General features: G+C 42.0%; 1 protein-coding gene and 1 long non-coding RNA gene across 3 annotated transcripts in view; one reads left to right on the top strand and one right to left on the bottom strand.

The window, feature by feature from the left end:
- Positions 1 to 23,042, bottom strand: part of OAT (ornithine aminotransferase) — a 34,096-nt gene extending 11,054 nt beyond the window's left edge. Inside the window, exons 1-4 of the mRNA XM_075935304.2 lie at positions 22,903 to 23,042; positions 9,807 to 10,033; positions 6,391 to 6,615; positions 6,181 to 6,276 (exon numbers count right to left, since the gene is read on the bottom strand). Coding sequence (XP_075791419.1) covers positions 6,181 to 6,276; positions 6,391 to 6,615; positions 9,807 to 10,005 — 520 coding nt within the window. The 5' untranslated portion in view covers positions 10,006 to 10,033; positions 22,903 to 23,042. The remainder of the gene's footprint in view (positions 1 to 6,180; positions 6,277 to 6,390; positions 6,616 to 9,806; positions 10,034 to 22,902) is intronic.
- LOC142830437 (uncharacterized) lies at positions 23,027 to 26,842 on the top strand. Of its 2 annotated transcripts, none has more exons than XR_016350183.1 (2): positions 23,027 to 23,181; positions 25,316 to 26,842. It is a non-coding gene; the product is annotated as an uncharacterized LOC142830437 (long non-coding RNA). The 2 variants fall into 2 exon arrangements; XR_016350184.1 differs by having other exon boundaries at positions 23,432 to 26,842.
- Positions 26,843 to 27,316: the final 474 nt, after the last annotated feature.

Here is a 27,316-nt window from a genome sequence, read left to right as displayed (position 1 = left end):
TTTTGTATTTTTCTTCTAAAAATAAATCCATTTAAATCATGGCAATCTATGGTAAGGCCTAAACTTACTAGAAACTATCCATTTCACTTCTTAGGTATGCTGAATAAATTGAGTCCTCAAATGTTAATGAGTTAAAGAGGATGCTGTTTTTTAAATTACACATAAAATATTGGGAGGAGAACATCGTTTAACTTTTACAGTTAACCTAAGTTTTATAAGTGCCACATATTGCTTTAAAACATATTATCAGTCAGTCTCTACAAAGAAGGAAAGGCTGGCTTTTACAATTTTCCCCTCAACATAAACACTTTACATTTTCTGATGTACGGAACAGTTTTTGCCATAATTACTTGTGGTTTCAATTTAGCCAAGCAGGCCAGACAGAATATTTTCTTCGTCCATGCTAGTTCATTCAAAGTAAAGAAATCAATTAGGATTTGAAAAGAGCAAGAAAACTTGTTTTCCTCTTCTAATCTATAAATCAAAAATCAGGTAGGAGTGGACAAGATCTACTAATTCTAAGAACTTGAAGGACATGGTGCAAGATGTACAAAGGTAATTATGCACTTCATTGCCTAACCTTGCGGGATTTTCAAAAAGCACCAAAGCAAGTGAGAAACCTAATTCCCATTAATTTACTGAGAGTTAGACATCTAACTTGTTTTGGGTCACCCTAGACCAGGACTACTCAACTTTTGAAGCCTCGAGGGCTGCAATGACTCACAGCACATGCCGAGGGCCGCAATTTAAGTGTGGTTGCATTTGCATGCAAATATATATGCAAATAGCTTCGTTCACACTGATGGGCACGAATACAAAGCACTATGGATAGTGCTCTTTAGTTTACTAAAACAGTATTAAAATGTTTTAATAAACCTATTTTTTTATGTACCCAGCACAGGTATAGTTTTATTTAACTAATAAAACACCATTTCAAAATGCTGATGTTAAATATTAGTTGCATTCTGATTTCCATCCAATGCAGATTGAAAGAAAGTCACTTAAAATAAAAAGCGCTTCATTCACCATTTTCTAATGTAATCGTGCTTGTAAAATTAATAATCTGAATAAATGTTAAGGTGTATAATTGCTTAAATAAGTGTACAAATATAATGTATCCTTCTAATTAGAAAAAAGTAGTACAGGCTAAAACTCTCTTAATCAGGATTCTCTAGTCTGGAAACATCCATGGTCCAGCATGTATGTTGCAAGACAAGAGTCCCAGTGGAGGACTAATATTAAGGATCCCTGCGAGACCGGCAGGGCAGTGGGCTGCCTGCAGGGAGCTGACGGCGGGGCCGTCCAGTGCATGGCAGTGGGGCTGCCCAGAGGGGATGGGAGATCCAATGCTGGGAACCCTGGCATGTGTGCAGTTGCTCATGGAGCCCAAGCGTGATGTGCATGGCTGCCCAGGAACCCTCAACACACGGGGCTGCATAGAACCCCAGCACTGGCCTGCCCAGCAGAGCCAGAGCAGCAATGGCTGCCCAGTGGGTCAGCAGGGCAGCGGGGCTAGCAGGAGGTGGTGAGATGGCTGGGAGGCCAGCAGCCAGGCCAGGGGGACCAGTGGCAGGGGTCCAAAAATTATCTCCCCTGGTCCAGCAAAATCCCTCATCCAGGACCAGTCAGGTCCTGACAATGCTGGACCAGGAAGGTCCAACCTGTACCAAACGCAGTGTGAAGAGTATAACTGGTTTCAACATATTTTTAACAGTCATACCAACAAATGAGAATGAACTTTTCTTTATGAAATATGAAACAAGATTAAAATAGATTATTTACATCAAGGTTTCTTTCCTAATGTTTTAAATAGTATTAAAAAAAAAACAGTTTAAAAAACAGTGCACTCTTAAAGGGTGCAAAGGGGCCATAAAAATCAGTGAATCTAGTCAGCTGAGGACCATGAGGGAAATCCCCAGATGCTGTAGTGCTCATAAAGCCAGCCTCTCTTCTGGTCCCCTGCACAAGGAGCACAGACAGAATCACCCCTATGCTGCAACAACACTTGACTGCTGAAAACCCAATAGTACCTCTGGGCTCTTAGAGCAGCCATGTCACTATAGTGAGCCATACATACATGATCTTTGTAAGCTTGGTTACTACAAACTTACTCATCTAGGATCAAAACATCACACAATAAAACAAATTTAAACTGGTACAACATGCCACAGTTTTCCTACTCATCATATCATCCTAATGCTCTGCTCTCAGCTCCCTTATCCAGCACAAAAATCCACCTTAAGTTCTCTGCTCTGATGTTCAAAACCCACAACAGGATTGGCCCTAGCTAGCTGCAGATTGGCTCTACAATCCCTCCTCAAAACATACCTCTCCAAAGAGAGAGATTATTTTTATTTTAGATAATTTACAGATACCGAGTTATTATGGCCATGGAGAACTGTAGAATATTTCCATCATAATGGGAAAATATTTGTTAAACAGCATTATTTAAGTCAAGAGTGAGGAACCTCAGGTCCATGGGCCAGATGTGGACCCCAGCTTGCCTGGATCTGGCCCCCAAACATTGGGAAGCCGAATCTGATGCTCCGGCCCTCCCGCTGCCCCACCACAAGACTGGAGCACACAAAATCTACTAGGTTGCCCCTTCCCCCCCAGGCTCTGGTGTGGGAAGGGAATGTAAGGAGTGTCTTTCTCCTTCTTAGAGGCCATATCAGTGTGAGGAGTTTTTTTGTTTGTATGTTTGCTCTCACTTGTTTGCGGCCCCCAACTGATTTACTGTGGGTCAGTGGATCCCAATCCAACAATTGTTGGTTCCCCATCCCCAATTTAAATACTGCAAATTAAAAATATATTTTAATAAGTTGTTTACAATTTCCATGCCCTCTGGTATATGCACATCTGACTGTCTCTTCAGAGGACAATGTATTACTCAACTCCAGACTTGAAACAGCATTAATAAAACTTACTTGCATTCAATTAGGCTATAAAAGCATAACTACTGATTAGAGCTGGGCGAATAACAGATTTTTCGGTTCACTGGCAATTCTGAAAAAATAAAAAAAATGTTTGTTTTGGGTCAAATAAAACGTTTCCTTCAACCGAAATAAAATGTTTTCTTTAGATTCCAAGAATTTGTCACGCTGGGGTTTTTTTTGGTGGGGATAGGGGGAGGGAAGGATAAACAACATTAAAGGAAATTCTGAAATGAAAAGTAGTTTAGAAATTGCTTTTATTTTTCCTGGCTTTTTAAAGGTTTTTTGACTAAACAACTTGATGAAATATATATAACTCTGCAAAATGTTTGCTACTGAATCCACACTTTTCACCCCAAAAAAGTTGTGCAAAATATTTCACCCATCTCTATTAATGATTTAAGCGTTTATGATTTAATCACTACATGCATCAAATGCCAGAAGTAGTCTTGAAAACTGCAGTAGTATAAATCAGTTTTAAAAACTAAAAGATAAATATATAACAAAATCACTGCCTAACATTTTAACAGTTTTAAAACAGTGTTCCGTGACCAAAGGGAGCCAAAGTTAAGTCATTGTAGCTATATAGAAATGAGTATTTTTAAGTTATGTATGCACTTTTCTGAATTACAAGTAACTTGTCTCTGTTATGCTTATAGAATACATTATGCAATAGAAGGTAACATCAGGAAATTCAAGCTCCCAATATTAACTCAAGGTTCCTATAATAGCCACTACATGATTAAGGCTACAATGCAGATTTATCATAGAAATAGCAACTCCTACCACATCAGGTATGAAAGCCTTACATAGAAGTGGGAACTGCTAAGATGATTAGGCTGCCATTCAGAAGTCTGTGTTTAGCGGCCATTTGAGAAACCTCTAATTTGCTGGCAGCTGCATGAAGATGACAGAGAGACTTTGGAAAGGGTAAGCAGCAAATATGGTTTTCACATTAACATATCTGCAATGATGTCCAAGGCAGTGACGTAGCCTCATAAGAGGCTGACAGCCTCCCAGTGAAAACTACTGCTAACCATGCAGCTGATTTTAGAAAAGTAAGGTGTTAGTGAGAGAGAGTACCATGTTAGTATGTTTCAGCGAAAACAATAAGAAGTCCACTGGTACTATAAAGACTAACAAATATACTGGGGTACTAGAACATAAGCCTTCATGAGTTACAACTCACTTCCTCAGATGCTGAAGAGAAAATAAAGAAAAAAGAAAGATACAAAGAAGGGAGTATGTTATCAGTGATAATTAATCAGTGTATGTATCTTCAATAATACGGAAAGGAAAATGGAAGACTCTCTACCTTCCAGGACCTGAGTTCATAGTTCTTTTGCCCCTGCAATAGATGACATTGCGTCAAAAGTACCTAATGACAAAACGGGGAATTATATTCACTGTTTTGTTGATACAGGCAGTATCAACTTTTGCCAAGAAAACATTATCCTGACCTCTGAATAGAAGGCAAGGAAAAATTAATTTTCAATCCCTGCTTTTAAAAAGTATTTCTATGAACATGTTATCTCTATAAAATGTTTTTTTTAAAAAAACCCTGATAATCAGTTGGTATCTGAGACATTTGCAGATATTAAAGCTTAATCTATTCCACAACAATCTACACTGAACCCATTTCAGAAGGTAGCTGGCCCTCTGACAGGCACCATAAGGGGGAAATGAGACAAATCAGGTTCACTTGTGACTAATTAACTCACTGAGAGGCTGTTAATTAGGAGGGAAGCACCTTGGCATGATAAAAAGAAATCTACACCCAATGCAGGGAGCTAGGAGAACAGGGGCTGCTAGGACAGGAACAGTTCCCAGAGTGCTGGAAAAGAAAGCTCCTATAGAGAATGCTTCTGGGAGAAAAGAGGTTGAGGGGGCTCATTAGCAAAGGGATAATGCTACAGGATGGAAGAGTTTCCAGAAGGGAAGGACTAGCTCTCAGAGAAAGCTGGCTCCCTTGAACCATTTCAACATGCAACAACAGAAGCCCTAGATTAAAGGAATTACAGGCAGTCCCCGGGTTACGTACAAGATAGGGACTATAGGTTTGTTCTTAAGTTGAATTTGTATGTAAGTCGGAACTGGCTTCAGATTCAGCCGCTGCTGCTGAAACTGACCAGGGGCTGACTACAGGAAGCTGGAGGCAGAATTGCTCCGCCCCCAGCTTCCTGGAATCAGCCACTGATCAGTTTCAACAGCGGCTGAATCTCGAGCCTGGGACAGAACAGCTGGGCTGCCAGGTATGTCCCTGCAGGACCAACCCGGCAGCACCCCAGCTGCTCTACCCCAGGGTCCACAACAAAAGCCTGGTCTGCTGGGGGGGGAGGAGCGCACTAGCTGCCCTAACCCTAACCCCTCCGCCTCCCCGGCTTTGCTCCGGGTGTCCCTGGTCTGCAGGGAACCGTCTCCAGCAGACCAGGGACACCGGGAGCAAAGCCGCAGCGGCGGCGGAGTCCCGCGCCTCTGAGGCTTTGCCAGAGCAAAGCCTCAGAGGCGCGGGACCTCTCTGCCTCCCCGGCTTTGCTCCAGGTGTCCCTGATCTGCTGGAGACGGTCCCCAGCAGACCAGGGGCACCCGGAGCAGCTTTTCTCGCCCCAGAGGTCAAGGTGACGGGACCGCTGCGCTCTGGGCGGTCCCGCTGCCTGCGAGCTCCGGGGCGAGAAAGCCCCGTTCATAAGTGCGGATCCGACGTAAGTCAGATCCGCGTAACTCGGGGACTGCCTGTATATGCTGTCCTTGAGGTTCAGTTGCTGTGGAAAACCCTGACCAAAAGAAGGGGAACCCTTCCCAGCTAGTACCAAGGAGCCCTTGACTCTAGAAGAGGATTTGGGTAATGGAGTCCTTGCAGATATGGGCCCTTGAACATAACTGGGGTAGACAGTCTACAGTTGATTTAGCCCCTCTTCCCTCCAGGTAGAGATGCTGAGAAATGTTCTGCCTTTGGGGATGAATAAACAAGATCCCTGAAGGGTACTGTCCAATATATAAGCTTCAGTGGATTTATTAAAACCCTCCTTCGGGGACACAGAGGCACTGAACTGCCAGGGACATTCAGGAATGAACGCCAGTATTAAAACCAAATTCATGAAAGGAAGAGATTGGGATTTAAAAGATACTGTGATATAATGATCATACCCTAGAAGAATATAGTGTTTTAGCCTACACTTGCGGTACTATTATGACGAGGAATCTTCTCTCCCAGAGAATAAGCTCTTGTGATGTTAACTTCACATACCTGCAAAAATAATCTTTGCTTTGTATTTTGGAATTCCTTTCACGGTATATGCCCATTTGCGAGCCAGTTTACAGGCAGTTTCTCCTGCTTCCACGCCTAAAATAAAGAAAGAGTCACATATGTGCAATCTGGCCACTTGTAATTTCTGGTCCTTTATAAGAACAAGTCTCATACATATGGGCAAAACAGAGATGGAAGTAAATACTTTACCTGTGTTCATTGGAAGAACTTTGCTGTAGTTAAACATTTTAGTGATATACTCTTCATACTCCCCAAGTACATCATTGTAGAATGCCCTAGAGGTAAGGGCCAATTTCTCAGCTTGAGATTTCAGAGCTTCTACAACCTTTGGGTGACAGTGGCCTTGATTCACAGCACTGTAAGCACTCAAGAAATCAAAATATTTTCTGCCTTCTACATCCCACACATAAATACCTAGAAAAATTTAGATTAGAACATGAGAAAAACAAGGCCATAGGTAAACAATAATAATACAAGCTACCACTATAAAACAAAATGACCTGGAGTCTAGTATGTATGGTATGCTGGCAATTCCTTAAAACACAAATGCATGGTACATCTAGCCACAGAATGGGTGGCAAAATATTGCAGCACATCACCAGTACCCCAAGCAATTCTCAAGTGCAGAATAGAGTTCCATAACAGAGCTGTTGCTCTGTGAAGTTAGATAGGATCACATGAGTACTCATTTCTGCTCATATCCCACATTCCCCCTTGTTGGAGTCCTGGAAAGACAGGGAGGATCAACCTTGGGAGAGGAGTTAAGAGTAAGAATAATGGGCTTCTGCAATTTACTTGCTTAGAACCAGAGCTGACAGCTTTCATGTAAATTAGCAAAATGTGTTTGGCATGGGTAAGCAAACTGATCACCCCATCATCTTAGCAGAATAACAGCTTAATACAGTGCACAAATAACACTTTTGAACCTATGAACCAGAGAAATCAATATAGGAAGACCTTGAAACAAGATTAAAGAGATGAACAACTTTAAAACAATAACAGTACAGTTGACTTCACAAATGGTACCAGTATATAAACATCATCATATAGATCTAACATACTTCATCATGTTTATTATTAAATTGAGACTCTGTATATCAATATGATAATTGAAGATAACTTAAGGCTGCTGTAAATTCTGTTTCTTAAAGGTGAAGAAAAATGTCCATGCAACATCTTCCTAGCAGTTTTTTGCTCCTCCACATGCCACAACCCAATTAAAAACATCCACTTTCAAACACAAATTGATTCTGTTGCTTCTCCATACATATATTTGACACAGAATCATTTCAAACCCTTTTAGAAATTATGGGAATAATAAAGAACAGCTGAGTGATCAATTTGATCAACCATGAGTATGTATAAAGAGGTTATTGATTTTTTTGTTATTTTTAAATTACAAGTGAGCTGACAAGAGCTATTCTATTTCACTATAGTGTTTAAATACAATGACTATTTATAGTAGTTAGTTTGTCTAGTTTCCTTATTCAGTATCACATGTTGTTACAATGCTATATACTCAAAGCATTCATGGGAAGACAAAAAGAGACTTGTATTCATGTGTTGACAAAAAAGACAGTTATGATAATCTGTGATTAGCTGGAACTAACCTAAAATACTACAAATCTGTTACATAGTTTGAAATCTTAGCCCCTTAATAATTAGAAATCATGAGCAAGAGCTAGAAAATACACCATTGCACATATTTGTTAGACAAAAGGAGTAGAAAAAACATTTAAGGTTCAGGAAACAGCTATAAGGAAACGAGTTTTCACCTTCAGCTAAAGAAACTCTTTACTTAATAAATGAGTCATTCAAATAAGTCACATTCTATCTCAGTTAAGGATGTGAAATTCTAAGCAAGGGTTTTTAAAAAAAATAAAAGACTGAAAGATGTGATTTTCAAAAGTATCTAAGTGAATGGCACACAAACCTCACAGTCACTGGGACTTTTCTCCTAAATCAGTAAAAAAAAAAAAATCCCATCCTAAATACCAGCTAGGCAGTGCCAAATCAACTGCCACTGCAGCTGGTTTGGACTTCACAGCAAGATTCAGTCTAGATTTTAAGCAATTATAATGGAGACTGAAATAACAGATCACATATGTAACTACTGATCAATAAAGGTTTAGATCAAGGGTGTGGAACCTAAGGCCCAGGGGCCGGATGCATCCCCCGGCTTGCCTGGCTCTGGCATGGAGCTTCCCGTTGCATTGGGGAGCCCATATTGGTGAGGGGTGACTTGTTTATTTGTTTCTCACTTGTGTGTAGTACCTGCCTAATTTTTCTATGCATCAATGGCCCCCAACCCAAAAAAGATTCTCCACCCCTGATTTAGATCCTCAGATTGAATCAAATCAATCTGTTTTATTATAAGTCATTAGTTGCACAATCGCTTATGTTAGCAGCAGAGGGACTGTCTACATAAACACTTAGGCTACGTCTACACTGGCATGATTTTCCGAAAATGCTTTTAACGGAAAAGTTTTCCGTTAAAAGCATTTTCGGAAAAGCACGTCTAGATTGGCAGGATGCTTTTCCGCAAAAGCACTTTTTGCGGAAAAGCGTTTGTGGCCAATCTAGACGCGGTTTTCCGCAAAAAAGCCCCGATCGCCTTTTTCACGATCAGGGCTTTTTTGCGGAAAACAGTACTATGCTGTCTACACTGGCCCTTTTGCGCAAAAGTCTTTCAGAAAAAGACTTTTGCCCGAACGGGAGCAACACAGTTTTTCCGGAAAAGCACTGATGATTTTAACATGAGATCGTCAGTGCTTTTCTGGAAATTCAAGCGGCCAGTGTAGACAGCTGGCAAGTTTTTCCGCAAAAGCAGATGATTTTGCAGAAAAACTTGCCAGTCTAGACACAGCCTTAGTTTGTGGCAAGCTGGGGTGTAAATCTACTCTGCATTGTGCACTAACTGCCCATGCGGACTCTGCTGCTACACACTAAGGGTGTGTCTAGACTACAGGGTTTTGTCGACAAAAGTGGACTTTTGTGGACAAAACTATACCTGCGTCTACACTGCTGCTGAGTTCTGTCGACATAACATCGACAGAACTCAGCAGTTTTGTCGACGGCTGTAAACCTCATTCTATGAGGAATAACGCCTTTTGTTGACAGAGTTCTGTCAACAGAAGGCGTTATTGCATCTACACTGTTCTTTGCGTCTACATTGTCATGTCGACAAAGTGGCTTGCTTTGTCAACAGAACTGGCTGTAGTCTATATGCTCTTTGTCGACAGACGCTTTGTCGACAGTATCTGTCGACAAAACTTCTGTCGACAAAAGGCTGTAGTCTAGACATACTCTAAGTTCCATAGAATGATACAATCTACCCCAATTTTAAGGGGCAGTAGCAGGAAACACATGTTCAACTAGTGCATGGCAGTCTAGTGCTGGGTAGATTTACACTTGCTGCAAACTAAGCATTTGTATAGACAAGTAAGTGTTTGTACAGACAAATCGTAGCTTTCATTAGCTATACTGGATGCAAACAAATTATACTCCAACCTTCAACAAGTTTTTAAAATCCTGAACATTCCCTAATAAGTTTTGAAACATCACACTTTCTTATGTAGCATAAAAGGCAAATCAAGATACAGTACCTTTTCCTTTTTCTAAAGCAACAGGTAGGGGATGATAGTTGTGTGCACCATATTTAGCTTCACGTTCAAATATATACTCAGATGACAGAGGTCCCTGGATTTTTTTTTTAGTTGCAACAGATGTAGAAGCACTCACTGAAGCATGAGCACCACGACGCAGAACAGCAATGGCCTGTGTGTGGGCTAGTTTGGAAAACATTCTTGATTTCAGGTATTTTGTTAGAGATCTGGAAAGAGAAAATTAACATTCAGAGCCAACATACTCTACATATGAAGGAAATCATTGTAGGAATTTATGTGCCTATTCCTCTGGGATTATAGTATTTACAATGCTTTTGCAATTCATCTAAGAAAGTTTATACTAGGTATCAAGGAATGCAATACTCACATCAAATACTAGATAAAACAGGTTTTCTGCTTTCATTTACTATAGCTCAGCAGCCTTAATAGAAAGTTAATGTCTATGATGAAGCTTTTGTGCATAGGCAAAGATTTAAAGTACCCCCTTTCAGTGTACTCTGCACCACCCTGGCCCTAACTGTGGGACTGGGACCTTGGTTTCTGTGCCATTCCAAAGCAGTTGACTTGAAATTCTGCAGCAGCTTCAGAGAAATTACGAATTATTGCTTTTTCATGAACATGGAAAACAAAACAATCAGCATAATTTCAACTACACCAATATTTTCATTATATTGTATTAATAATAGCATTTAATAAGATAACAATAGAAAATATATTAGGGCTGTCGATTAATCACTGTAAACACATGCAATTACCTCAAATTGATCATGATTAATCGCACTATTAAATATAAATTGAAATGTATTAAATATTTTGGATGTTTTTCTACATTTTCAAATATATTTATATTTATATCCAGTACAACATAAAAGGTAAAGTGGATGCTATACACTTTACATTTTTATTTTTGATTACAAATATTGTACTGTAAAAATAATAAAAAGACAGTATTTTTCAACTCACCTCATACTAGTACTGTAGTGCAAACACTTTACCATGAATGTATAACAAAAGTACATTTTTGTTACATAACTGCACTCAAAAACAAAACAATATAAAACTTCAGAGCTGACAAGTCCACTCAGTCCTACTTCTTGTTTGGCCAATCACTAAGGCAAACAAGTTTGTTTACATTTACAGAAGATACTACTGCCTGATTCTTATTAACAACGTCACACATTGTCACATGGCATTTTTGTGAACAGGCATTTTTGTGACACCTTTTTAGCCAGCATTGCAAAGGTATTATGTATCAGATATATTAAACAGTCGTATGCCCCTTCATGTTTCAGCCACCATTCCAGAAGACATGCTTCCATGCTGATGATGCTCATTAAGAAGGTAACGTGTTCATTAAATTTATGACAACTCCTTGGAGTAGAATTATGTACTTTTTTACTCTCCTTCTGTAATATACATTGTATTATAGCAGTCTTGGATGTTGACTTAGTAGTACATGTTCATTTTAAGAACATTTTTACTGCAGATTTGACAAAACAGAAAAAAGGCACCAAAGTGGGATTTCTAAAAGTAGCTACGGCACTTGACCCAAGATTTAAGAATCTGAACTAACTTTCAAAATCTCAGAGGGAAGAGACGTGGAACATACTTTCCTCATTGAAGTGTTGCTCTTTTATGACTTCTAAAACTATAGAACTTTTAGAGGGGACTCAGAAGATGAAAACAAGCATCATTCCACTCTACTTTGAACCATTATCAAGCAAAACGAGTCATCAGCATGGACACGTTTCCTCTGGAATGGTGGCTGAAGCATAAAGAGATCTATGAATCTTTAGCAAATTTGGCACATAAATATTTTGTGGCACCAGCTACAAAAGTGCCATGCCAAAAGCTTGTTCTCACTTTCAGGTAACATTATGAAGAAGAAGCAGGCAGCATTAGCTCCTGCAAATTGTAACCAACTTTATTTGTCTGAGCGGCTGGCTGAACAAGTGATTGAACAAGAAGTAGAACAGAGTGGACTTATAGGTGTTAAAGTTTTACATTGTTTTATTTCAGTTTTCTTTACATAATTCTACATTTGTAAGTTCACCTGTCATGATAGAGATGCACTACGATACTTCTATGTGGTGAACTGAAAAATACTATTTCAATGCAAATATTTGTAATAAAAAATATAAAAAGAGAACAATTGATTTTATATTCAGAGGCTATGTCTACACTATGGGGTATCCCGGAAAAACTCCGCCACATCCAGGGAACCTGTCTGCTCTTCTGCTTTTTTTTGCGAAATAGCAAATGCACTTTTTTGGAAGCCCTGTCTTCCTCCTCCCACGAAGAAGAAGGGCTCTTCCAAAAGAGAGGTTTTTTCCTGAAATTTGGCCCAGTGGAGACGGAAAAGCCTCTTCTGAAAAAACTATTGGGGCTTTTTCTGATAAAGCCCCATAGCATAGACATAGCCAGAGTTACAATTGAAATTAATATATTTGAAAATGTAGAAACCATCCAAAATATTTAAATAGATGTTATTATATTATTGTTTAACAGCATAATTAATTGTGTGATTTAACAGCATAATTAATTGTGATTTAATCACAATTATTTTAATCCCACAATTAATTGCTATTAATTTTTAATCGATTGACAGTCCATCTACTATATATTTTAGAGAGTTTGTCTGTTTGTTCAAGAACTCCTCCTAAACAGTAAAAGCTATGACCACCAAATTCAGTATATAACTACCTCTTATCGTAACTTAAAGCTATATGGTGGTTTGGTTTGTGCCAGGAAAATGAGATGTGCCCGGAATGGGATTGCTGCTCATAATATAATACAGAAAAGAGAAAGAAGTACCAGGCACGAGAAAGGGGCTGGCTGGGAATGTCTCCGCTCCCGTTCAGAACTGCCCCAACCACAATCTCCCATTCCCCAGGGCTACGTCTAGACTGGCCCCTAATTCCGGAAAAGTCATGCAAAGCAGGTAAGTCAGAATAGGGAAATCCGCGGGGGATTTAAATATCCCCCGTGGGATTTAAATAAACATGTCCGCCACTTTTTTTCCGGCTTGGGGAAAAGCCGGAAAAAAGCGTCTAGACTGGCGCGATTGTCCGGAATAAAGCCCTTTTCCGGAGGATCTCTTATTCCTACTTTTCAATGAAATGGAAAACAAGACTACTCTGAGAACACAAGAAACCTCTCCTAAAACAGAATGGCTGTGTCTACATTGGCAAGATTTAGTGCAAAAGCAGTTGCTTTTGAGCAAAATCTTGCCACCTGTCTACACTGGCCGCGAGTATTTGTGCAAGAACACTGACGTTCTACTGGATGAAATCAGTGTTTCTTGTGCAAATACTCTGACACTCCCGCTCAGGGATAAGTCCTCTTGTGCAAGTGTTCTTGCACAAGAGGCCAGTGTAGACAGGTAACATCAATTTCTTGCGCAAGAAAGCCCAATGGCTAAAATGGCCATCAGAGCTTTCTTGCGCAAGAGAGCGTCTACACTGGCATGGATGCTTTTCACAAAAGCAAATCTTTTTCGCAAAGGCACATGCCAGTATAGACGCTCTCTTACTCAAATATTCTAACGCAAAAACTCTTGCGTTTAGAGTATTTGCGCTAAATCTTGCCAGTCTAGACAAAGCCAATATGTTTAGAAATACAAGCCACTCCTTTGACAGCTTTTGCAGGGGAGAAGGAGGAACCTTGAGGAGAATGTAATTTTCCATCTTAACAGCATGATTATAAAATTAAATAGATGGAAAGTGTCATTGTGCCAGATAATGAATATGCAGAACATGTTTATGCAAAACAGAACGATCTTTCTAAAATAACAATTAATTCATGTTAGAACCTGAACCTTGTGATGCTAACATTAGACAGAGGATAACAGGACAATGTCAGGGTAGAGTTCACTTATACAACCAGTTTTACAGAAATTTCCAGGGCATTTCTTATGTTTTCTATGCTTTTAGAGGGGACAGATTTTCTGTGTTTTCCAAAAGAGAACATAACCATTGTATAATTTCAACAGGACAGCAGCATGTTACTATTTTTTCATTCAAGTTCTGAAACATCTGAAAAAGAGTACAGCTGAATATTCCTAGATTCACTTTGTGTAGATTCTATCACATAATAACCAGAGAGAAAGAACAGTTAGCATAAAAAATAGGATGTGATTTGGGAAAAAAATCAGGAGTTCGTTATTTAGTTTTGTGGTGTAGGGATGGAAGAGTTTAATCAGTTAACCTAGGGCCCTGGGAGCACGGGCAGCCCCAGCAGCCCAGGAAGCAGTTAACTGTGTATTTTATTGGTTACACAGTTAATATTTTTTTAAAATGTTTACATCTCTACTGCGATGCAGCTATAGTCTCTTATAAACAATAGAAATTAAATACATAGGATAATTTAAGGTATGTAGACACTATACAAGGCAAAGAAGTTTAAGAACTTACCTACTTAAATTCTATGATGAGTGTCTTGGCAAAGTCCAATTAATAATTTCAGACTTCTCTTTTGCAACAAAGTTTAACAGTCTAGTTTTCTACAGCTTTTTCTCACAAGTTGAAGAGAACCAGCACTTACAAATGTCAACTACAGGAGACTAAGATTCTTCTGTTATTGGGTTGGGGAACCACAGGCCCGGGGGCCAGATGCAGCCCGCCAGCTTGCCTGAATCTGGCCCCTGAGACTCAGCATTGGGGAGGCTGTGCTGGCGCTCCAGCTTCCCATCCACCCACCTGTAGGGCAGGAGCACACAAAATCTACTAGCCTGGGCCTCGATAGGCTCTAGTGTGCAAGGGAAACGTGGGAAGTGTCTTTCTCCTTCTCAGTCTGGAGCTTCTCACTTTGCTTCTCACCTGTGTGTAGCCTCTGACTGATTTTTCTGTGGGTCAGCAGCCCCTGACCCAAAAAAGGTTCCCCAGCCCTGTACTATTACTACAAAGTATTGCTGGATAGAACAAAAGAACCAAGCATTATTTTAAGTCAGTAAAACTGGTACAGGAGTCACATTTCATGTTAAAACGAAAGGAAAAACTATGTAGCGCTTTAAAGACTAACAAGATGGTTTAATAGGTGATAAGCTTTCGTGGGCCAGACCCACTTCTTCAGATCATATTCCAGAAGAGAATTGGCATGACTGCCAGTTCTCTTCCAGAATATGACCTGAGGAAGTGGGTCTGGCCCACGAAAGCTTATCACCTATTAAACCATCTTGTTAGTCTTTAAAGCGCTACATAGTTTTTCCTTTTGTTTTAGCAAGATCAGACTAACACAGCTACCTCTCTATTACTATTTCATGTTAAAGTTATAATTAACTATAAAATGGGTAATTAACTTTCTTTTAAAAGTTACAGAATAGAACCTCTCTTTTTTAACAGATTTCCATGTGAAGCTTTCAGCTTCCTCATTTGGGCAAAGTTATCAGAATTAATGTTTAAGATCAATTGAAATTTTTTAAAAATTCTTTCCATTGCACAATAAGCTGCTGAGATATTCTTCCTTTTACATTTGCTATTTTTATTTGATATTACAGATCAGAAACTGCCTGAGTTTGTAGAAAGCCAATAGTTATAAGGCATGAACTGCTCCATTAATTTAATTGGGGCCTAACTCAGATCTCAATGAACAAGGACTGAAACACAAAGATTCTTACTCAGCAGAGTGATTCAATTAACAAAAGCTGCAATTCCCCTTCCAATGTGCATTCATCAACCTGGACCTAAACTCTGAGACACGGGACCCTGGTTTCTGTGCTTTCCAAAGCAACAGACTAAAATTATGAAGTATCTGCAGAGAATTAAGAATTTTTTGCTTTTTAATGAACATGAAGATAAAACAATTACAGCCTCTTCCTGACTTACGAACCAAGCAATTGGTTGTAACTCCGTTTGTTTGTAAGCTGGACCCCATAGAGTTACACGCAACCGCGCCGTTTGCAAGTGCGGACTGCGTTCGTAACTTGGGGTCCGCCATTTATAATAGCTTCGGTCGTAGCTGCGAACAGTCGAAAGTCGACCATTCGCAACTCAGGGACCAACTGTAGTCCACTATTCTCATATATATTGCTATTGAATTCAGTTTCATTCTTTCCCAAGATTTTTTATATTTAACACAACTGCACTGCAGAAGGTGTCATGGGAGGAGCATCAAATTAACCATAAAACTAAAAAGGCTATAGCCTTTAGCCAGTGTTTCTCTAAGCGGGCTATAAGCCCACTTTGAGAAAGCTGCTAACAAACCTCTTCGGTTTACATAAACAAAGATTCTGCAGCCACGGAGCCTCGTGGCTCCCAATGGCTGCAGTTTGCCATTTGCAGCCAAGAAGAGCCACAGGAAGCAGTGGCCCAAGCCATACCTTTACCCATTTGCTAGTACAGCCAATGATAGCCACGAGGCTTCATGGCTACAGAGTCTTTACATGAACAAACTGTAGTGATCCGTTAGCTTAGGCCTTCTTCCTTTTATTTAGGCCTTACTGAGCAAGCAGGGGGCGTGGTCAGGCCACGAGGAAGGGAAGGAAGCGAACTTGGTCATGTAGCCCTGATAGATGACTCCTGCCAACAAGAAAGGTAAAGCTGCTTCCTGTGCTTTGGAAGGAGCTCAGCTGGCAGCCAGCCAGCAGCCCATTGCTTCTATTCCCTCTGGCCAGCGTCTCCTTGCACTGGCAGGAATGCCAATAGGGTGTGGGAGAGAGAGGTGTCAAGGAGGGTAGCTACCACAGAATTTGGCAATTTAAAGGGGCCTCGCTGCTACTGCTACCTCAGTAAAGGCAGCATCTCGAGGCCTGGGCTCTTTAAATCACCACTGGAGCCCTAGGTGGCACAGTATGGGTATCACAGGAAGACTGGCTGAGGAAAACTAGACCCAGCCCTGCACTTTTGCTTGAGGCCCTGCCCCTTCTGAGGGCATGGAACCTGTGTGAGGTTTCACACCCTAGGTAGCACATTCCAACAGGTAGGAGATTTAGCACATTCCTATAAGGAGCAGTTATACCAGTAGCACTTACTGATATACACAATTGTAGGAGCACTTTTCATCCCTTTTTAACCTCCTATAAAAGGTAGTCAGCAGAAACTTATACCAAGTGAGGGCATGGCAAAGGGCAGTGGCTTCAGCAGAGTTACTGAACGTGCTCAATAAACCCTAAGTAGCCAAAATCTGGTTACTACAGTAACTTATGCCTGCCATGGATGTAGGCATTGTCCTCACATGCCCCCCACTCCACCCCACCCCTCTAGTTCACCTCACTCCTGATATAACCAGACCTCTGCTTAAATGAGAAAGGAGAGAAAGAGGCTTCCATGAGGCTGGCATTCAGCTCCAGGATGCTGCTTCCGAGATCTTCATGCCTGTAGCTATCTTCTGTGTATGCTGGGTCACATTACTGGGCAACTGGTTGGTGCCTTTGGGGGCCAGATGTTCGAGGGAAAAGGCAAAACTAGAGTCGTAGGGTGGGAAGTTTGCACAGAACCTGCAGAAGTATTGTCCCTCCCATGAAAGAAACAAATTCCCACACATTTGTAGGAAAAACAAAACAAAACATTACATTCTGGATACCAGTACTTTAACTTTTATAGTACCTTCATTGAAGGGCATCAGATTTATGATGCACTGTGTTCAATATCAAAGGAGTAGCCGTGTTAATGTGAATCTGCAAAAGCGACGAGGAGTCCTGTGGCACCTTATAGACTAACCGAAATGTTGGAGCATAAGCTTTGTGGGCAAAGACCCACTTCATCAGATGCATGTAGTGGAAATTTCCAGAGGCAGGTATAAATATGCAGGCCAGAATCAGTCTAGAGATGACAAGATGGATCCAATCAGGGAGGATGATCCACGAGGATGATCCTCATTCCACGAGGAGTAACGGTAGTTCGAACTAGGAAGCCTAGTTCGAACTACCTAGTTCGTGCCGCGTGTAGCCGCGCAGCACAGGGTTCGAACGAGCGGGGATTTAAAAATGGCGGAGCCCCGCTTATGCAAATGAAGCCCGGGAAATTCAAATCCCGGGCTTCATTTGCAAGTGCGGTATGCCTACATTACCCTCCTAGTTCGAACTAGGAGGGTAGTGTAGACATACCCTGAGTTAGAGTTATTATGGTGCCGTGTATAGTTGCTGTGTTCAATATTATATTGAACTGTACTAAAAATAAAAATCCAATTTTTTTATTTGATGCATATTCTTCTACTGGGATGCACAAGCAACCAAGATCTTTCCTTATTCTCAAACTAGTTCAACAGGTTAATGCATCTTTGTACTTTAAAGGAGCTACAAAAGCACTAGAGGAAGCTCCACACACACTGTTATAGGTTTTCCCCTCTCCTCTCTCTCAAAGATGTTAAATCCACCTCTTAGCAGGCTATGGTAGAAAGATTGGCTGAATCGGCTCAGACAGGGTTCTGTGCATGTGTATGTCTCTAGAAGTTTATTCCATCATAAAAAAACCTCACCTTTGCTTAGAGTTTCATTCCAAAAACTTAAAGCTAAATAAGCTTGAAGTTCATCCTCATTTTTCTGCATCAACTCTAACTTCTTTCCCATACGGAAATAAATGTTGGGTAAGCATGCAATGAGTTTGATTGAAAAAGGGAATGTGAACACAAACGTTAATTCCAGTTGGCACCTTCATGGCTTTACTGACTTAGAAGAACAGATTTTGCATAAGAATAGATTTTGGTCCCTTCTGCTATTTCACACCTGGATAAGGAGAATCTTATTCACTTTCTTCCCCTAATCTCTGTACACTTCAGGGGAAAAAACAAGTAATGTCTGCTTGATCCTTCATTCTACACCAGCCTTTCTTAAACATCAGACCTGAGGGGTGTCACTACAGCAGCCTTGGTTGGACTGTTCTTCTGAAAGATCCCTTAATGGTTCCGGTTTTCAATGAAGTCTTTTTGTTCAAGACTTTGTTCTTTTTGTTTGGTTAATGTTTGTACGCTAATTTTAAAGAGCTGCTAACTTTTTCTTACAGAAAGCTTAAAATAAATGCCTCCCAGACTGCAATAAGAGTTGAGATAGGATCCCCACCCCTGATGTCCGGAGGGCTCGCCTTGATCCTGCACGCAGGCCCTGGCTCTCCACTACAAGGGCCCAAGACTCACAGGACCAATCCAGGCAAGCCAGGGCTTGATCCAGCCTGCAGGCTCTGCCTAGCAGGGAGGAGGAAGACTACCCCTTGCTGGCATCACCCTGTAGCTGCCATTGGGTGAATCATGAGAAATAAGAGCAATGGGGGGGGACAATGCCAGCTGCAGTGCACAGAACTCCAGACCCCACATCCCCACCCTACTCCTGCACTCTCCTTCCCACCCAGACCCCTCACCCCAGTGGGTTGCCAGGTGTCTGGTCTTCTACCGGACAGTCCGGTATTTGCACTATCTGTCCGGTAGAAAAATTCAGAAAATATCGGACATGTGCAATGTCCGGTATTTTGTGAATTTCCGGCAAGGCGCCAGAGGGAAGCCTGGCGGGGGAGAAACTGGGAGGCGGAGCGCAATTGGCTTTGGGAGTCCTGTGGTTGCACGCAAAAGCCGGGTGGGGCAGGGGCGGAGGCGGGGGCCGGGACTCCCAGACACCCCTTCCCGCCCGGCTTTTGAACGGCACCAGAGGCTCCCAGGGCCAATCGCGGCCCGCCTCCCAGCTGGGAGCCTGTTTGCGAGCAGAAGCTGGGAGGGGAAAGTGGCTCCCAGCCCCGCCCCCACCCAGCTTCTGCTGGCAAGTAAAGGGAGCACCTGCTGGGGGCACGGCCGGAAGGACTCCAGCTGCGGCCAGTGGCTGCACTCCCTCCCCTCGCCAGGTCTGATTTTTCTGTGGGCCAGTGTCCCCCAACCAGAAAAAGGTTCCCCAGCCTTTGGGTACATGGTGTACAGGCCATAAGTCCATGGTTTTGGAGAAATACCTATAGCAGGTAGGGCCATACCTACTATATGCCAAACACACAGCTGCATAGGGCATCATGAAATTTGGGGTACCAAATTGCTCCAAATGTCATGGTGCCCATGCAGCTGGGTGCAGCATATTGGGCTCTGGCCCCTTGTTGTGCACAGGGCACACAGACACCCCCCCCCCAAGCTAAGCCCAGCTCCCTCTCACAAAGTATCAGCGATCGGTGCAATCATGACTCAGAGATCTCAAGAGGAGAAGGGGGCAGCCACGCAGCCAGAGAGAAGCAGTGGTTTCCCCTTCAAAGCATCACTTCTCTCCGGCCGACTACATGGCTGCCCTCTGTTCCTCCTGAGTCCTTCCGCCCACGCTAGTACTGCTTGCCGTCACCCGCACCTCCTAACTGTTCCCCTTAGCTTAGGCTGTAGGTGAGCTTCCCTCCCTTGCTTCTACCTAGGGTTGCCAACAGTGTTCCCCCTAATTTATGTCCATATGCAGAATGAATTTTGTTATGTGCACCAATATGAAGATGGTGTGCAACACCATCTCCATGTTGTTGCACATAACAGATATTAATAGCAGACAAATGGAGGCAGTTCATGTTTCAGAGTTGATTGAGGATGCCCACAGACTCACACAAACCTGTTTATACTCTAGTTTGTATTTGAAAGAATTTTCATAAGAACATAAGCTTAGATCCTGCTGCACAATTTTACAACAAGGGGTGCATTTTGCAGCAATAAAATCCTATTTTTTATTATTCAAAGAAACTGGTACTATATGTTTAGCTCTTTAAAAACAATCAATATTTTATTTTCAAATAAGAGATTATCTAGAATTTCTCAATTCTAGGCGTATCTTATCAGTCATTGACACTGCTGTTAAATATTAGCATTTTGTGTTAGCTTTTCAAAACACACATCATATAAAGATATTTACAAATAGAACAGGCAAAGAGATGACTGAAATGCAACTTAATTGCATCAGTCAAAATTATATCTGCTTTAACTACTCAAATGTGACTGGTCCGTGACTGCCAGGCCCCTCAACACACCTCCCTAGTAGTGTAGCCAGTATTACTGAGGGCATGGCTACATTTGGAAAATTTTCAGGATGGCTATTTCAAAAAGTTTCCAAGAATGGACAAGCCCCTAAGTAAAGAGGAGTAGTGAATTTTAGCTGTACATCTTATCTATTAAAAGACTACCTTTTGGCCAGTATGGGTTTCCTCTTTTACTTTTCTTTAAAGAAGGAAAATGTAATCAGAAACACTAAAACTGATTTGAAAGTTGTAGGTTTTTTTAAAAAGTCCTCCTTAGAAACCCAGAAAATGGAGTGGCAACAACCATTTGTGCCCTGCCCTGCACGAGTATAATAATGGAGTGATGCCAGCTCTGCCACATAACGTGATAAGTAATGGCAAGGACTTTTCAAGAAAACCTGTTCTTTTTAGCTAAGATGAAGGGCTGCACATGGGAAAGACATTGAAATCTCTGTATGCACTCAAGATTAAGAGAGAAAGAAAAAGCTATTGCAGTTATGAGGGGAGAGGACAAATATGCTGGAAATTACTCAGAAAAGAGAAAAATCAAAAGAAAACAAGAACTTGGCACGAGCTCTAGGAGGGAGAAAAACTGAGTTATGCCAAGGACACATTAAACATAATTATTGGGCAAATGCACTTGAAGAGAACAGAGAGCAGTCATGGATGAAGATAGAAGAAAGACTGCAGAAAACGTTTAAAGAACTTCACCCAGTTACAAAGAATGCTCATGAAGGAGCATTGCTGGAGTCCTCACACACGAATTCAACTATTGTTCAAAGGCCCATATTAAAGCACCAAAAAAATCCCAAGTTGTAGGTCTATTTCTTTACATGAGAGTTAATATAAATGCAAAGAAATCAGTGAAAATGTTTTGGTTCTATAAAGACTCAGACTATACAAATCAAAGTGATGGGTTACAAGGCACAAGCTTTCAGGAGGAACAGCTACAGATGCTTATGTATTATTTAAATCTCTCCCCAAAAAAGACATTTACTTAACAAAAAATTACATCATCCCTGAATCAGGCTCAGGAACATACCATAATCAAAGTGACCCAATAAGTCTGCTTGTGAGAGCAAACATCCCAATAGTCTCTTCTCTGCCAAGAGTTATCAAAGACAAGCTAAAACTAGGACACTGAAAATGTAAACAGCAGGGGAGGTTAATGCTACACAGTCAAGGATTGGTTATAGTGTCTCTCTAAATGACATTTGGGTTCTCGCCTTCATTCAATTTCTATTAGGCCAGAATGTCAAACACATGGCCCAACTAATGTATTTATGTAATCCACTGAACAGATTCAGAGTATGTAGAATTTATGCTTTGATTTTGCAAGGAAATCAAGTTTTCAGCCTTCATTTTTAAAAAGAAAATCTTCCAAATGTAAGTGATGCCCTGCCTAGTTTACAGACAGCTTCAGACAATGACTCAGAACAGTGGAATTTCCCTCCCCTGACCAATCTCACTGGGACATTAATGCTAAAATTTAGGGGTGACATTTCAATGTCATGAAATGTCAATATTACCTACTGAACGGCTGACCATTTTAGCTATCAGACTTGGGAAGAGCCCGAGCATGAAGCTCACGGAATAAGGTGAGCTAGGACTTGCTGTTGGGAACATGCAGAGGAAGAACTAACTGAGACAGCAAAACAGGGAAGCAAGAAACAGAGGAGGAGGGAAGGAAAAAAAAGAAAGGAAAAAAGAAAGGCAGAAGGGCCCCGGCAGTAAAGGTTTCAGAGCACCCAAGTGAGAGAGGAGCCTGCATCCACCTGGCTGTCAGGGAGACCCGCTCCGAGTCGCGCCTGGACTCGGGTGCTTGGAGGTTTTACCCTGGCCGGGAGGAGAAGGGGGCGATTCCTGGGAAGAGGGGACCAGCCCTGCAGAGGCGACCACAGCAGCACAAACAGCCGCGCTCCTCAGCCAAGCCGAGACTGGCCCTTGCGCATCCTCATGGGACGCGCCCAGCCCCGCGGAGCCGGATGTGCGTGCAGGAGGCGGCGCAGCCCGGGCCCGGCACTGCCACGCGAGCGCGGCGGGGGCTGCTGTCAGGCCACGACTGCCACCGAATCCCCGTGGGCTCCGGGTTCGGCCCCCGGCCAGGCTGCGGCGTGGCCTCCCGCGGGCTGGGACACGTCGGCGCGCCGGGCACTGCCGGCCGGCGCCCCCAGCCCCGCACTCACCCCGCTGCCTGCGCGATGCTGCGTCTTCGCACGGAGCCCAGAAGAAAGAGGCGGAGGCTTCGCACACGGCAACTGTCACAACTCTAGCCCCCAGCACGTCACACCGCCGGTAGGGGCACGCGCCGCCAGCGACACGCCCATTGGCTACCTCGGCCACGCGTCGCCAATCCCTGCCCGACCCAACCGCCCTCCCGCACAGGCTCGCTCCCGATTGGCTACCGGCTTTGGGCTCCTGTGGGTTCTGTCCATTTCCCCGTCTGCTACTGCTCCTCTCACCTTGTAAGTGCTCTGCCGAGCTCGCTGCTCCCTCCCTTTGCCCGGGACTCACCTTTCCCCAGCGCCCCTCCCTCCCAGTCCCAGATTCACTCCACTTCTCCCTAGGCCTTAATTCTGCCCCCTCCCTCTCCCGTGCCCGCTTTTCTTCCTGGGCCTTACTACCCCCCCCCCCAGCTTCCTCTTTCCTGCCTCAGTTCCCTTCCCAGCGCCCCGTTTTCTTCACCGCCCCTCACCACCAATTCCTCTTTCCCAGACCCGCCACCCTACGCAACGTCTCTGTCCTTACATCAGCCTTACACGATGCTGCTTGGCCCCGAACTGGCACACACAGGCTGCTTTGGCGAGTGTGTCTCTTCAACTCAACTGCAGGATGGGCAGCACGTGGTGAGAGAGATTATCAGTGATCCACCCCATGGGATCGGAGACTGGAGAGACTGCACTCCAGATTATTTTCAAATTACTATTTATACATGGCCATCATTCGGCACATAAAAAAATACTATGCCAGCTCCAAGGCTTTTGCAATCTACTTTTAGATGTGATGCAGCTCAGCTCAGTTATCCACTCCTTTCAAATGCATGATTATTTTTTCCATATTATACGCTCTTTAGTCAGTAGACATGAGTGAGAGTTCGTTAATTAGGCCTTGTGTATGGATATTTGGAGTTTTGTGCGCTTGAGGGAATTTTTAGGGTATTTATAGACCCTTTTACATGCGGTTTAAGTGTTTATGTGAATGATTCAGGCAGCTTCAGATAGAAACCGGATCTGGAAAGTTTTGTTCTCAAAGACAACATTTTGAGAACGTTATGAAAAACTGAAAAAGGCCTATTGGAATGGAAGACAAACACCTACACACTTCAGCTATACTGAACTTAAGCTGCTGCTCTCTGTGATTTTTGTCATATTCTACATACTTAGACATCTTCTACACATTTTGCTACTAGTCAGTGTTCATTATTTTACTCAAAACAGAAGTTAGACTTCTAGGAAGGTGTCATAATCAGGAGTGCTGACCAGCACCTGGTGGCTAAGGGTTAACTCAGGTGCCTAGCAAGGTGTCAGGTGGTCAGCCAATAACAATGCAGGTATGACTTGCAAACTGGAAAAGAGGAGTTTTTTTCTCTCTTTTTTGTTTGAGATGCAGAGCAGTTTCTCCCAGTTATTGAGGGATATGGGAGATGCTTCTCTCTCCAAGAACAGACTTCTTAAAATGTGTAAGTAGGGAAAAGTTTAGCTAGTCTGTCAGGATTTATTGTTTCCCTTGTTTGGGGGTTTGGAAATAATGTCTGAGTTGGCTAAGTGGGTTTTTTTTCTCTTTTGTAACTAAGCCTTTAGCCCAGCGACTTTCCCTGAGTATATCAATGGTGGCTCTTTTCATCTAGTCAATTTACTATGCTTGCAACTGTAGTTTTGTTTTGATAATAAAAGTTTGTTTATTTTTTCTAATTAACCATTATTGGTTGATTGTTGTGACCTTAGTTACAAGGGCAGAGTCCATTGTTATCTGTGGATTCCTCCTGGTTTTCCCAATTTCAAGTAAAACAGAGGTTGGGGCAGAGGGAGAATTTTACCTTAGGGATCTCTTCCTTGATTTTCTTGCAATTACTTCGGTGGTGGCAGCGGTCCCCCAAAATCTGGATATTAGGATTTTGTGGGGGGAAATGTTTGTACCAGTGCCTATAGAGGCAAGGTTTTGGAGTGCTCTTGCGGGCCCCCAACTTCTGCATTCTTGTGCCAGAGTGGGGAACAGCCTGGACAGAAGGTAACTACCAGGATTACTCTTCTTTCCATTTTTTTCAAGAAGAGTACATTTGCTTTTCCTTAATCTTTTGCTAATTTTTACCTGTGGTTTTTCAAAAAATATTTCAGTGGTTCAGTAAGTTTGCTATTGAATTCCCTTTCTAACGTGAATTGTGGTATATTTACATGTAGAGTATATTGACTGTAAGCCTTCTTCCACACTGACTGAGTGGTAGATTATTCTCTCTATTATGGAATTAGGCCAGCAGAAGACATTCTTGGAAGATGCTTCCTTTGTGAGGTCAGATGAGGAGAGGCTGAGCCACAGATAGCCCTGAGCACTCCCCATACTATTGCCACTACCCGTGGATGTGAAAGAGACTTTGTTTTCTAGGTCATGGTGAGATGCCACCTCCAAGACCTTGTCCACTAGCAGGAAGGATTGTCAGAAAGAGGAACCAAAATGAAGATTGTGAGGCTCTATATGCCCCACTCTCAGTGCAGTCTTCAGCATAGAGGAAGGAGGGAGAGGGGAAGAACATACCTCTGAACTCTGACTATTCTTTTCTGTTGTAATTGTATCCAGAGACTATGGACAACCAAGTGTAAGAAAAGTCCTCCTGCTATTATAACTTATGTCTGCAGCTAGGGAGAAACCTCAGAACATGTATACTCTCAGAACATGGAGAGATGCCAACTGGTGAAAGTCAATTTTGCTATTGTACTCCAATAATCCAGTGCCAACCATAGCTGAGCCAGAACAATTGGGACCTTAATGAAGAAAAATATTTTACTGTTTTAATAGAAGCATCCCCACTGGTCAAGATTCTTTTTTTCAGATAATGAAAATAAATAATGTGCTGCCGAAATGTAATTGGAGGCCCACCAAAATGTCATCTGACTTTATCACCTCTTTGGCAAGAAATGGTGTCAGTAGAGAAATGGATTCTCTTTGGTTTTTGAGGATGTCACACCATCTCCTCTACCAAAGAGGAAGATATGTAGGGGAGATATGTGGCTTCCTATGGCAGGTGTTAAAGAGTAAAAAAAGGGAGCTGTGTACCGTCACTCCCAGTACTGGCTTTTATATCTCCCAAACTGCCAAGTCCCAAAAGTGTGTCAAAATCCAACATGAATGACACCAGTGTATTCAGGCAGGAAGCTGTGAAAGTCACTCTTTTGGTGTAAATAACACTATAAGTTCAGGCTCATGGTTTTTATTTCTGGTGTACATTTTCAGCAGATAAATATGGAAAATAGGTAACTTTGGGACTAAAATTAGTGATATCTTCATAATGAGGGATAGTTAAGAGGTATTCTTCCTTAGCAAGCTCTCGTCTTGGGCTAAGGAGGAAGGCACTGATAGGGAGGAAGATATAATAGCCACTGGCCTTCAATGACCTTGTGCTTCACTGTGTTAAATTTCATCCATAGACAGCATTTTATAACCAGAAAAATCTTGAAATTCATTGTAGAATTGTGAGGTAAACTTGATAAATGTGCTAATCTTATTCTGAACAGAAAGACTGGGGAAACTGCTGAGAGTAATTACTTTTATCTTCTCATTATCAGAAAAACAAAGTCTAAACAGTGATCTTTTATTGGGGCCTCTTGTTTTTGCCCATAAACTGTCCTTGACAGGTCTGTTGATGTTGGAGAGCAGTACATTTTTCCCTAGAGAAAAAAAGATATACAGAGTTGGCAGTACAGTGAATTTGCATATCTTCCACAACAGAATTCTGCATTTGAAAACATTTCTGAATGTTGTCATAGCCTCTTACTACATTGTTCAAACTTGGCTGTCAGAGAGCACAGGACCATACCCTCAGAGAAACACTTTTCAGTGTACAGTCAGCATTCTGCGGAATGAGCGAGAATATACCACAGGAGACATTATTCTTAATAAATATACATATTTTGAGTTCAGTTCTCCTAATATTTCTTTGCTTTATGTCCTAATGCTGCAAAATGGAGAATGCCCTTGTCTGCCATGGAAATAAATGGGAATTAAGGGCTTTTAGTGCTTCAAGATTAGGCCTTTAGTTGTACATAGTTCATAAGCACATCAGCTGACAAGCACATAAGCAGAAATACTGTGCTAAGTAAAATTCCTACCACAATTCTTGAAGCAGTTATGTTTCAGGGGGCAATGAAAGTAGTTTCTTTCTAGTTTAATCTATGTTCCTAGGTAATTCACTTAAAAAAATAAAGTGACCTGAAAAACAAGGAATGACACATGTACCCTCGTCAATTGTTTACATTTAACAGTTCAAATTCAGCCTCTCAAATTCAGCCTGATATAAGCTTGCACCAGATCTTGCAATCCTTGCACAAGTAAACTCCCAATGAGATCAGTACCTGCAAAATTGGAACTGATGTTTAGACCTTTGGCATT

Source organism: Pelodiscus sinensis, chromosome 8 (genome assembly GCF_052426305.1).
Source record: "Pelodiscus sinensis isolate ZL-2025 chromosome 8, ASM5242630v1, whole genome shotgun sequence".
NCBI classification, from domain to species: domain Eukaryota; kingdom Metazoa; phylum Chordata; order Testudines; family Trionychidae; genus Pelodiscus; species Pelodiscus sinensis.
The sequence above is the reverse complement of the archived record's forward strand: the minus strand, read 5'-3'. Positions and strand labels throughout refer to the sequence as shown.